We start from the raw sequence: 13,590 nt of genomic DNA on the forward strand, positions 1-13,590 counted from the left end.
TGGATCTGTGAAGAGGCTTTTTATAAACACGGTGCTCTTTCTGTGGTTTGTGCTCTTACTTCCTCATTATGACTTCTATTCCTTTATATTTGCTCCATCCTTTGCTGTATTAGACTTTCAATACATGTTTTTTATTTAATGATGAAAAATGTTTTCAAACTTAACTTTCTGCTTTTGAAGTCTGTAATATCTGAAATCTTGTTTACTAAGAAGTCCAAACCATGAAGTGCACCAGTGAGATTATTAACTTTATATTTGCTTGAGTAACATTATCATTCATATCAAAGTGCATATAACTTGTTCTTATCTGTTATGTTACACATTATTATTATTATTATTATATATACACCTCTGTTCAACCATTGTTCCGTGTCTCTTGTCACGTTCAGTAAGTCTGAGAAGAGATGGGCCTCGAGTTGCGTGAGCGGTCACTTCCTCTTCTGAAGTGGTGACTCTGCTGTCTCAATAGTTTCCTGTGCTTTAACCATTTTAAAGTTAAAAAAAAGGTAATTATAGAAAAAATGAAATTACAGATTTGCAACCTGCTTGGATTAAACAAATATTTTGAGTTGTCTGGACTTGTGCATGAATTTAAGAGAGATTTCATATGATTAAAGTTTGTGTGAGCGGATGTAGGTGTGTGGTTTTTAAAGTGGTTTCTTCTGTTCATGCTACATTGATGTGGGAGTTACGTTTTCAGCTCTGGTCTAGCTTAGCTGCGGTTGAAGCGATTATGCTTCATAGCTTAACTAATGCATGCAAACGACTTGCTGAGAAAAATGTACAAAACGTTCCATTAGATTGACAGACGTAGATCATCAAGTCAGTCAAACAAATGTTTCATTTATTTGAGGATGGAAAAGATTACAAGCATGTTAAAATATTGTTTATAGCACATAAAACAAAAACTTTATATCAACTCTTTCTACTTGAGAGTAGCAACTCGCTCTACCTGGGTTTCATGAGAGCCATTTTGACCAGAATCTGTGGGGGTGGACTCATTAAGTCCAACAACCAATCAAACTTTGAGCACCATGTCTGAAAGACCCGAGTTAGTTTCACTTTGATCTTCTAATTTAAGACCAAAAACAACAACAACAAACAAATAAAAAAACATCATATTGACAAAATTAATATGTGGAGCTGGTGACTTTTTAACATATTTAAGGGAGGAAATCTCATTTCTATGTTAGGGGGGACAAAAAACAAGGAAATTTTTTAAGAGCAATTTTGGAGGGGTCGGCAACGTTACAGTGAAATGTAACGTAAAATGTGGTTTAAAAAGTTTTCAATGTGTTCAACCTGCAAGGCCAAAAATGAGTAGTAAGTGGTGATGCTCAAACATGGGATTTTCTCAGTGAGCAAAATATTGAGACCCATAAAAGTCAAAGTAAAACTTAAATGTTTAGATATGAGCTTGGTTCAGTGGCACAGATAGAATCTCTGCTACACCTTTACAAAAATTTAAGGCTATAAATAAAAACAAGTTGTAATGAGCAACTCCACTTGATAAAATTCCTCATAAATATTGATTTATTGCAGTGGCTCTTAATTCAATTTATGTGTTATTTAAATTATAACTTGCTAAGTTGCCTAAGTTCGTTAAGTTCCTGTCATTGCTAACACTTAAGGCAGGCTGCAATTATAAAACAGAAAATTGACATCCAGGGTCCTAACTTTTCCTTCTGTTCACTGATTGACCTAGTAAAAGTTGTACTAGAGGAATCCACTTCAATGGGAGAAATCCCAGACTGAACAGTGAAGGGAGATGCGAATCGAGTAGAATTGCACTGCAAGGCAATGGCCAGGCTAGTGAAATGCTGATATTAGCTCTAGTTTCGTTTTTTGGCTAAAATTTGCTTAAAGCAAACATTTCGGAAAACCAAATCCAATATATTTTTTAAAACAGTTTCAGGCAGTAACATCATCTGTTTCTGTTTTTTTGACTACGGCGTAGACTGCTTCTTGAGCAGCAGCATCTTCAGGAGAAGAGTTGTCCACGGAGGAATGAACCTAAAAAATGAACAAGAAAACACAACATTTAGCCAGAGGGGCGACCAGATTATTAAAAAACCTTTGACTTCACTCTACTTCATGAACCCACCGTCCCTTACTGTTTTGATTTCAGTGTTTAGAACAGACTTAAAACTAATTTTGCAGTTAGACTGTATTCCTGATCACTAAATATTGCTATGATTTTACTAACAAAATGATCCATTTAGTCCCTGTAATGTTTTAAAAGGTGCTAAAAACAAGCACATGATCCGCAGGTAGAGTAATTAAGGTGTTTTCACACCTGATAGTCCAGTTTGATTGGGGACCACAATTATGACATTTATTACATTTTCAGCTGGTGTGGTTTGCTTTCCCACTGCACTGTCAAACGATCCAAACTAGTCGAAAAACCTGTTCCCTTCCTCGCCTGTGGTGGCGCTACTGAGGAAAACATAAATACCTCAGTGAGCTCAACTTCCTGCTTCATGTAATGTGAACAGAAATGGAGTGATATCAGATTTTAGCGGTTGAAGGATTTCCCTTTTGTCTTTGGTAAAAGACCACAAGTCATTTCTTTCGCTAGCAGTAGACAATCACATCTGTTTTACCCAACAATAACACACACAATAACACACACAATAACACACACAAAAACACACACTGGCTGGTTTCAGTAACAATCTGTCTGTCATTCAAAGGCTGTTCCAAACCTTTTTATGCCATAATGTAAATTAATTAGGCAGCACTTTTAAAAATTGTGATTTGTGTTTAAAATGACCAATACTGAAATAAATCACTCACCTGTGATTTCCTCTTGGCCTTATTGGTGTAGCAGACGGAGGCGTAGTACACACACCCCTCTGGTTCAACCTGTAAGCAGAAAACAGTTTAAACTAATCTGTAAATAAGATTCAAAAGCGTTTTTCACTCAAACAGTTCAAAGAGAATTAACAACAGTTTGAACTGGTTTTACTGTGTTTTTACCACAACTTCACTGGTTTCTGGATCCGAAACTGTGACTTCAGGTTGTAAGATTGGTTCCTGCTGAAAATGTAGAAAAAGCAGCCTGTGAGTAAAAGTCTTTGATTCATTTCATTGTCAGTAAACATACATTAACGAATGCTAATAATTTGAGCTTTATTCTAGTTGTAAAATCAATTTTTCAAGCAATTTGTTTCCAATATTAAACAAGCAGGAACAACGAGCTGCAAACACAGTGATAATAAACACAACCAGCGTGTCGCTTTGCTGGAGAAACACATGAAAACTTGTCCACGTTGCACTAAACTGGTCAGTCCTACCACTACTAACTTGGACACAAAACTTTAGTAGGTTTTACTATCACTATGATTCTCTACAGAGACGTAGAGCAAAACCTAAAGCGTTGATGCAAACTCACCGTGTTTTCTTCCTTCTTGATTTCACTTCCTGAAAAAACGATGGAGGTGAATTCAGCTTCATAGTGCAATATAAAATAATCAGTTCTGTTCCTTGATAATCACCAGATTCAGTAGATATATTCTGTTGTGGATCAAAACAATCTTATATTCATTTCAAGCACTTTGTTCTAAGTTTATGACAAAGTCATTGTCTTCTGTTATTGTAAGATAAAACAGTAAAATGGTTCAATCATGTAGATTTAGAACGATTAAAAGATGCAGCTGTGAATGTTCTGACCTTTAGTTTTCTTCCATTTGATGAACAGCAGAATGATTATTAATACGCCTGTTGGAGCCACAAAAACAACAATATGCCACCAAGTCCAACCTGGAAAGAGAGTTTATGTCAAACAGGTTGAACTGCAAAACATTTCTCAAACTGAGGAAACCAGAAAGATGAAGAGAAAGTTTCCACTGGGAGTTTGATTCTTCAAAAAAGTTGTTTTGGGGATTTTTATAGTTTTTGAAATTTGATTCTTTCTTGTGGGGTGAAGGTGTAAGAGTTGCCGGTTCAAACCTCCACTCAGCCTTTGACTCTGACCTTAGCCTTCATAAGAGGCTGAGATACAAACTGTTTATGATTACAAAAAAACCTTTTGGTAAGGTTACTGTCTTTGTAATGATCATGTTAGGCCTATTTGCTTCATTATATTGTTGTTTTTTGCTAATTTTATGTAAAGGGTTATCTATTATTTTTTAGTGTGGAGTCTCTGTCTATGTTTCAACAGCAACAACCTAAATTAATGTTCCATTATTGAAAAACACAGTAATCTACTGAAGTTCAAGAAGAAGCACAGAGTTTGACTTTTAAAAATAAGTTTATTATGCACTCACCTGTTTTATGATCTGTTTTATGATCTGTTGACTGGTGGCTGAAGGTGAACAGCTGAACTTCTTTACTTGAGATATTTGTGACGTTACATTTTGTTGAGCTAAAAAATGTTGAGTTTTGATGAAGGGAAGTTGTCAGTACCGCAGCAGAACGATAGAAGGGCAGTGATAGTTTTGTATGTGAGGATGTTTCTCCTTCCCCCTCATGCAGCCACTTCACTGTGTGTCTGTGGATTTCATAATCCATCACAGAGCAGCTAAAGACTAATAAATTATTGATCTTCTGTTCAGTCACTGGTGAAGACGGAGAAGTTCAGAGTTAGATCACAATAACTCTATGGTTTCAATGTGTTGTAACAGAATAGTTTGAGCAGAAAAAATGTAAATACTCACTGAGAACAACAGTTAGATAAACAGAGTTTGGTCCTTGTTGTCCTGATGTTAACTGCCTGCAGGTGTAACGACCAACATCCTCCATGGTGACCTTCTTTATGACCAGAGAGCAGTTAACAGTAACACTCAGTCTGTCTGATGTAGTTAAATTAATCTTTCCAGCTTCAAACAGCGTCACTGTTTTCATTGAACGGATGAAGATCCAAGTTGTTCCGTCACATTGATTCTGACCATCAGTCACGTCTTTACAAGGCAAAGTCACTTCATCACCAACTCTGACCAGGAACTCAGGTGCTTGTTGCCCTGCAGCTGCTGTTCAGAGAACAAGACAGAAAAAAGATCAAACTGAACATTCAAAACATTGATTAATGAAAAATATGTTGCGTAAACATTAATACAGCTTTGTAATGTTATTGTTAAAGGTTTACTTACCTGCAACTGTAATCATCAGTATCAGAAATAAATACATTTTGATCTCCATATTAAATCATTGTTCCTCTCTGTCTCGTCTTGTGAACAAATGATTCACAGACTATCAGTGGTTTCCTCTCAAAGCTGAAAACGTTGCAGGTTGTTTGCAAGCTGTCACTTCCTCATGACATATTTTTGTTTTTGCATCTGGGACTTGCTTCCTTATCATTTTTTTCGGAACTTTTAATTTCTAGCTGGTTCTAAAAACTCTGAACATCTCATTGTGTATTCATCTAACACTTTGATTTGTTTCCATGCGTCTCAAATATAAACTTTTATTTATCAAAGAGCAACAGAAAAGCAAGTAACAGAAATGTGGGCGTGTCTGAGGTTAGAGGTGTTAGTTTCATCTGAGAGCTCAGCCTCTCAGAATGTGAGAACAGAATCACGTCATCTGGTTGCTGCTTCTTTTCATGATAAAGTTATATAAATATATATATGTATTTCTCATTATTTCTGACCTTTTTATTTTAAAGTGGTTTCCATATGTCAGATAAGTTTTCTAAGTTAGACTACTAGTTATTTATCAGTCATTTCCCTGGAGCAGCTTGCTGCCAGGTACCAGGTTAACCCTTCACCCCCTTTGGGAGGAAGTTTCTTCCACATCAGACTGACATCTGCAAGAAGGGTTGCAAGACTCACAGAGTTTCTCAGGTTCTGCACATGTTGCAGTTGGCAGCACCGCAGTAGTGGACAATAACAGAGTACATTTACTAGAGTGTTATACCTAAGAGCATTTTCTTAGTATTTTTCCTTCAGTATTCATTTTTTGGGGAATTTCTGACTTTCAATTCCACTTGCTGCTTGTTGTTACTCATTCCTTGTGGCTCAGCATATCTTCATTGTCCTCTGCTGCTGTTTTTCTTTACTGAAATGCAATTGGCCACAAGAAGGGGAGCCAATCACAGTTGCTGCTCACAGCTTAGATTTGGCGCTCTGTCCTCCTCGTTAAGTGTGCCGAGCTGAGCTCCTACTTTCATTTAAACATTTGAACTGGAGAAACCAGCACACATGACCAGATCTTAGCTCCATGTTTGTAGCATCTATGTTAAATATGGCATTACTTCTAGTTACCAGTGTTGCTGTTTGGGGGAATAAGAAGTTGTTGTTTTTTCCTTTTTTGGGGATGTTGGTGGACAGAGTGGTTCTACATTTGTAAACTTTTGATTGAGACACTTTTACTTGTAGTTGAGTAAGATTTGACCATATCAATACTTTACTTAAGTACTAGAGCATCGTCCACCACTAGTTATCCAGTCTAACATGTGACACACCTCCTGCAGTCAGGCATTGGAGCAGCTTGCTGGCAAGTACCTGGTTAACCCTTCACCTCTTGGTTTGTCGAAGCATTGCCCTGAGAAAATGACAGGAAGCGTCTTCTACATGACACTGCCATCTGCAAGAAGGGTTGCAAAAAGCACAGAGGCGACGTTCACACTGCAGGTCTTGATGCTCAAACTTGACTCTTTCTGAAATCACTTTTTTTTTGTATGGTCCATCAAATTGCTTTTAAAATGTTGCCTAAATCTGAATTCAGTGCAAATTGTTTGCAGTTCCAAACTGACCCACATGCAAAAGAACAAGACCTTCTCTGCTTCGGTTAACAAACCCCACAGTTCTTCACTGCATGACTGACACATGAACAAAACCTAATGCTAAATATTGTTTATTATCAGCCAAGTTTAATTTTGAATTTTGCAGAGCAACAACACACTTATATCAACTGTTTTTCTTTTGCAATTACATATTTTGGTTTATCACAGAAAATATTTGGAAAAATCTCCAGCTCACTTTACTGTGAAAGGGACGATTTGCAAAGCGAACAAAGCAGCAGGTTGTTTTCTTTTCTGTGCGTCACAAGAACGGCATTTTGGGAAAACGGCATAAAAAATGATGAATCTCTGACTGTTACACACCTCATAAATCTAAAAGTAAATGTCAATTAAAATATGAAACAGCTGAATTTGTTTTGAAATATAGCTTACATAGAGGCTGTGTTGTTCATTCTGAGAAGAGTGATGGGAGCTGAAGGTCCAACAGCGCTCTCTACTGGCTGGGGTCACTTCACAACAAAAACAACTGATTCATTTATTTATAAACATATTCTTATCCCACTTCATGGGCCTGCACAGTTATTTAATGAAACTGTTCTTCTTTATTTAAAATCTAAAATCTAACAACTGTTGGTTTCCTTCAGTTGAACTGATTTCTGTTGATCAGAGAATCTGACAGCAGCAGAATTATTCTCTGTTTTCCTCCACGACTGTATCTTCATTATCATCCATGTGCCTCTGCTGAAAACAAAATATGTTTAATATTCCTCTTACATTTCTCCCAATTCTCACTACAACAATAATGAATCAATAATGTGGTGCTCTGATACCTGCCATAACTTCCTGATTTGCTTTTTTTTAGTTGTAATATATTTTAACCAGGTTTTTTTCTTACATTCATAATCAGCATCCGATGTTTATGTTCATCTGTATTTTCTTTGTTAATGACGCAGAACTAGCTTTATGGTGACTTTAGCTGTAAAAACCCTGGTTTCCCAGGCCGCTTCATGTGTAAACGTTTCATCTGTGAATGTTCTCACCGTTTTGTTTTTTGTCTTCATGTTGATTGTAATAACAGATGTAAGGAGCGCTGCCAAACCCACGGACACAACAACGCATCTCAGTACGTACAATACAGGTAGAAAACCTGACAATACAAAGATTTGGATTAAATTAGACAAAATTTACCAACAGCACCGATATCTAAGTACTGATCACCGAATGAGAAAAATAATCGTCTTGTCATTACTTTTGGATTTTGTCATCAGTTGATTGCTATTATATAATTTTCAGAGAAAAGACGATGAGAAGAAGCTTCAAAAATGCATGAAACTGGTTTTGTTGTGAGATTTATGAAGTGCATACAGATGTTCTGAGTTTGGATTGTCCATTATGCACTCACCTGTTTTATGATCAGTTGACTGGCGGCTGAAGGTGAACAGCTGAACTTCTTTAGTTGAGATATTTGTGACGTTACATTTTGTTGAGTTAAAAAATGCTGAGTTTTGATGAAGGGAAGTTGTCAGTACCGCAGCAGAACGATAGAAGGGCAGTGATAGTTTTGTATGTGAGGATGTTTCTCCTTCCCCCTCATGCAGCCACTTCACTGTGTGTCTTTGGATTTCATAATCCATCACAGAGCAGCTTAAGACTAATAAATTATTGATCTTCTGTTCAGTCACTGGTGAAGACGGAGAAGTTCAGAGTTAGATCACAATAACTCTATGGTTTCAATGTGTTGTAACAGAGTAGTTTGAGCAGAAAACATGTAAATACTCACTGAGAACAACAGTTAGATAAACAGAGTTTGGTCCTTGTTGTCCTGATGTTAACTGCCTGCAGGTGTAACGACCAACATCCTCCATGGTGACCTTCTTTATGACCAGAGAGCAGTTAACAGTAACACTCAGTCTGTCTGATGTAGTTAAATTAATCTTTCCAGCTTCAAACAGCGTCACTGTTTTCATTGAACGGATGAAGATCCAAGTTGTTCCGTCACATTGATTCTGACCATCAGTCACGTCTTTACAAGACAAAGTCACTTCATCACCAACTCTGACCAGGAACTCAGGTGCTTGTTGCCCTGCAGCTGCTGTTCAGAGAACAAGACAGAAAAAAGATCAAACTGAACATTCAAAACATTGATTAATGAAAAATGTGTTGCATAAATATTAATACAGCTTTGTAATGTCATTGTTAAAGGTTTACTTACCTGCAACTGTAATCATCAGAAACAGCTGTAAATACATTTTGGTTTCCGTATTAAATCATTGTTCCTCTCCGTCTCGTCTTGTGAACAAATGATTCACAGACTATCAGTGGTTTCCTCTTAAAGCTGAAAACGTTGCAGGCGGTTTGCAAGGTGTCACTTCCTATTCAGTTCAACGTTTGTCTCACATCAGGGGCTTGTCATTTAGAACATTTTTAACTCAGTTTCTTATTTTAATAACCGAGGACATCAGTATTATTACTGTTTTCTAGTTTTAATGTGTTAAATTTACACTTTTATATCCTGAAGAATAAGAAACAGAAATGCGGTCATGTTTGAGGTTAGAGGTGTATTAATTTCACATGTCAGCTGGACTGAACAGAATGTAGCAGCTGTTTTTTTTTCTTCTTGATCTGATAAAGAGAAAAACCTTTCCACTCATTTGAAGCATGCGCCTTCTATCACGGCCTGAGAGTCTCAGGGTTTTGCTCAGTATGTTAGCTGTTTGTTAGCTGCTTGTAGGATTGCACTCTTCTCTTTCTGGAATCTCATCCAGTCTGAGAGTCTGCTGCATCCACTTTTCCAGTTTCAGGATTACAGCTTACTGCTCAGAAGATGAGTTGTACCAAGGCCTTGACTCTACACAGCTTCTGCATTTCCTGCTTGAGCTTTTCGTTTTCCTTCTTGATGCTGCGGTCACTGGGATTGTTAAACCTACCACCTTTTTTACTCATATCTGGTTGGTTGGAGCTGAGAGTCCCCCTGCATTTAATCCCTATTGTTCTCCATGATTCTTGTCTCCCACTTTGCTTGCGTAATTTTTTTTTTCAAACTTATTTGAGTTATTTATTTGATCAAACTTATTTCCAGTTTAGAACCTGACCAGTTAAAATGGAGCAGCCTTTAAATTCCTGCTTTTGATTTGTCAGAGCTTCTCCCTTAGGTTGAATGTAATGTAATATTAACAGAATTTAATATTAACAGGATATTTACGCCATCTAGTGGTTACATTTCATCTTAGAATAATTATATTTTTGTCAGAATCAGCAGAGCAGTTGCAGGCTGAAGCTGCTGAGGAACAGTTCCAATATAAACAGCATCATAGTTGTAATAAACACAGTAAAGGAGGATTTAAGGGTTTAGAGTAATTGGAATAAAGGTTCAGGATCTCAAAATCAAGCTGCTGGAATGTTTTCTTTGGATTTAAACAGCTTTGCATTGATGATACTTCAGGAATACAAAACGTTGTCCTGCTTTAATATGAACTTCCACCCTAATCTGAAGACTGTAGCCACAACTGCAACTGATTAGTCAGGAGATGTAAGCAAACTGGAGTCAGAATGAGCCAATCAGCATCCAGACCCAAGTCCAATTGAGAATCTGTGGAATTACTCTGTATCCAATCTGATTGTTTTAGTTAAGACATTGCATGTCAGGACAGTCATTCACTTTTGGATGCTGTGCAGTTGAAAGGATTTTTGCATCAACATTATCACTTTCAGACAGTTGCTATGGTGGGCAAGGGCTTCCAAACCAAACCAACACTTAAAATAAGCAAAACAGGAATTTTAAAAAGATGAGTTTTATGATACATGAACTCTCCTTTAGTTTTCAGTCCAGCACACAACTTATCAAGGAGCCACTAATCTTATAACATCAGAAATCTGAGATTGCTGCAGACATATGTTTAACGATGTTCATGCTTTAAAAATCAAAACCAGAATCTAATGCAACTGAAAAATCAAATGGAGTCACATGAGAGAACTAGAGAACAGGACCAAGAGTTTAATTTATCCTGCAGCATCTGTAGGTTGGAAAAACTTAAATAAGAAGCAAACATCATCTGCATAGCAATGATAAAAAATTAACTACAAAGTTCCCACATTGCACTACAATAAAAAAAAAAACTGCTCACAAACTAAAAGAGGACACAGAAATGGATTATTTGGATAAATAAGAAAATAAATGTATCTGTATAAAATCTTTCTAAATTGTTTAGAATCCTTAGCAGAAGCAGAAATAACATCATAAACATGATGTTACTGCTAATAATTCACACTTTGAAATGAATAAATGTTCAGTTTTGAATAACTCTGTATTTTAAGTAAATATAAAAAGACTGTTGTGGCCACATGGATGAGACTTTAAGCATTTTCTGGGGAGTTGAAGTTGTTCATTAGTTCAGCAGAACAGAAGAACAAAAATCTCCAATTTCCTCATAGATCACCGTTTCTTCATCTTCATCACCGTCACTCTGTAAAAACAACAAAACACTCAATGTTTGGAAAACTGAGGCTCTACTTTAAAAAACCACTAATAGTTAAATGTCTTTTAGCAGCTTTTGTTGTTTTAAATACTTTATTGTTCCAGATTTACCTCCACAATCCCAGGAATCTTTGTTTTGTTTTCTGAAAAGAGTAAAAAAAACTCAACTTTAGTTCAGCTTCAACCCAAAAACTCAAAACACGTCATGAAATCTTCTCACCTTCAGTTTTTGTCCAGATTTCCAGTCTAACAACAGAAATGATGAGAGCTGCCAAACTGATAGATACAACGATCCATCTCATTAAATATGCAAAGTCTGAAAACAATAACAAAATATTCTTAGAAACTGACATTTTCACTCTGAACATTCAGATTAAACTTTAAACACTACAAAATTAAAACATTACAGCAAAATGACAATGTGAATCCTTAAAATAAGCGCTATCTACATAACTAAAATGTGTGTATATTTGTATTGTAACTAATTTAGATAAAAGCTGCAAATGCATCTAAACGTCAGGCTGAAATTTAGCTGTGAAAAATGTATTTCTGTAAAGACTGATATGAAACTTAATGCAGATTCTCACCTGATTTTTCTCCAGAGAACCGAGGCCTGAACAGCCGAACTTCGTCTGTGTACGGATTCCTCACTTCACACTTCAGTGACTTGTAAACTTCTGACTTCTGTTCAGGGTTGGTTGTAGTAAAAGTCACATTGGAGGAGCAGGAACTTGCTGATATCTCCACCTCTGATGTCATTTCCTGTTCCCCCTTGAACATCCACCTTACTGAGTGAATACAGCGTCCAAATTCCAACATGGAGCAGAACAGAGTGAGTCGGCCATCTTCCTTCTGTTCACTTACTGGTGCAGGGGGAGATACAATGAAAGAACATTCAGCAAAGGAGCTACATGGCGGACTGATTACAACTCAAAAGTAATTGTAGACCACTTATTAATAAGCTCAAATCAAAGTAAAAATAATAAGTAATACTCACAGTTTATGATAAAAACATAAATTTGGAAGTCTGGTCTTTGGAGTTTATCTAGGACGTAAGTTCTGCTGGTGTAAGAACCGACATCATGAACAGAGACGTTCTTAATGACCAGGGAACAGTCGGCAGCCATAAACAGTCTGTTCAGTTTAGTTTCTGAAATGTCCATTAACCGTCCACTGTCCACTAGCGCCACTGATTCCTTGATTTCAGGATCAGTGAAGATCCAGGTGGAACCGTCACAGTCTTTCTGGTTCAACCCGGTTCCAGTGGGCAAAGTTACGTCGTCTCCAGTTTGGACAATGAAGAAGGACAGAAGTGATCTCATGGTGGCTGTCGACAGAAATGAATGAAAATAACATCCACATGATGTTATTTATACTTAGTGTTGGGATTATTTAAAGTCCAAAACATTATAGAGAACGTTAATCCGGAAGGTCTAACAATATATTATGTATTAGCCGGTACTTTCAATGTAATAAACCAAATAATTTGACATATAAACTGTATATTTTACAATGATGAGAATGAGTTGGTGGCTACCTGTGATTGGATTGTTTGTGAAGATCTCAGGTGTTTGTCCTGCAGGTTTTGTTGTTGGTGTTTCAGTTTTTGGTTTAGATCACACTCTGTGGTTTGTTGGTGTTGTCACATTTATGGAAGTAGCAGCAGAACTTGAATCTGAGAATCAGACTAGTTTGCATAAAAAGGCAGTTTGAGCTGAAATGAAAGAATTTAAATACTCACCATCACGAACAGATAGGATCACCTCAGAATCAGGTTTTTGTTGTCGTCCTGCTGCAAACTGTCTGCAGACGTAACGACCAGCATCTTTATCTGTGACTCTCCTTATCAGCAGAGAACAGTTTGTAGCCATCCTCAGTCTGTCTGATTTGGGTTTGGCTGCTTTGTAAATCTGTCCATGTTCAAACAGCATCACTGTTTTGTTGGTTCTTGGGTTGCGGAAAAACCAGTTAGTGTATTTACACTTCTCAAGATTATCTGTCAAACTTCCACAGGGAAGACTGACATCATTTCCCTCTCCGATGGTGAAAGTGACTGGATTGTGCAAGAATGCTCCTGTTAATGAACGACAGGTGGAAAAGGAAGAACAATCAGGATTATGTATTTTCTCTATTTTCTGATATGGTATTATCAAGTGGCTATGTTACCTTCAGTTATGTTTCCATATCAGTGAAAACTTAAACTGACAGTATGGTATTATGTGATTTCCAGACATATACCATAATCAAGTAACTATGTAATCTTCAGTTCTTATAAAAAGGCCATATCAAATATGACTTAAAAGAAACGTTACTTTTAATTTAGCACCTAGAAATTGGGCCTCTGTCTCCAAATCTACCTTCAGGAAGTCGTTTTATATAACACTGCCTCTTTAAGTACGTATCTTTATATCATGTTTACAAGTTATGCTAGTAT

General features: G+C 36.8%; 1 protein-coding gene across 1 annotated transcript; it reads right to left on the reverse strand.

Moving 5' to 3' along the window:
* Nucleotides 1–823: 823 nt before the first annotated feature.
* Nucleotides 824–11,503, reverse strand: LOC116733706 (uncharacterized). The gene is made up of 12 exons (XM_032584513.1): nucleotides 11,377–11,503; nucleotides 11,268–11,299; nucleotides 8,895–11,145; nucleotides 8,463–8,774; nucleotides 5,091–8,363; nucleotides 4,659–4,970; nucleotides 4,269–4,559; nucleotides 3,673–3,762; nucleotides 3,395–3,423; nucleotides 2,980–3,039; nucleotides 2,797–2,865; nucleotides 824–2,013 (listed from the first exon to the last, which is right to left on the reverse strand). Exons 5-12 carry the CDS (start codon nucleotides 5,137–5,139, stop codon nucleotides 1,912–1,914), a joined length of 1,002 nt encoding a protein of 333 aa, XP_032440404.1. The 5' UTR covers nucleotides 5,140–8,363; nucleotides 8,463–8,774; nucleotides 8,895–11,145; nucleotides 11,268–11,299; nucleotides 11,377–11,503; the 3' UTR covers nucleotides 824–1,911.
* Nucleotides 11,504–13,590: the final 2,087 nt, after the last annotated feature.

Source organism: Xiphophorus hellerii, chromosome 15 (assembly GCF_003331165.1).
Source record: "Xiphophorus hellerii strain 12219 chromosome 15, Xiphophorus_hellerii-4.1, whole genome shotgun sequence".
Taxonomy (NCBI): Eukaryota; Metazoa; Chordata; class Actinopteri; order Cyprinodontiformes; family Poeciliidae; genus Xiphophorus; species Xiphophorus hellerii.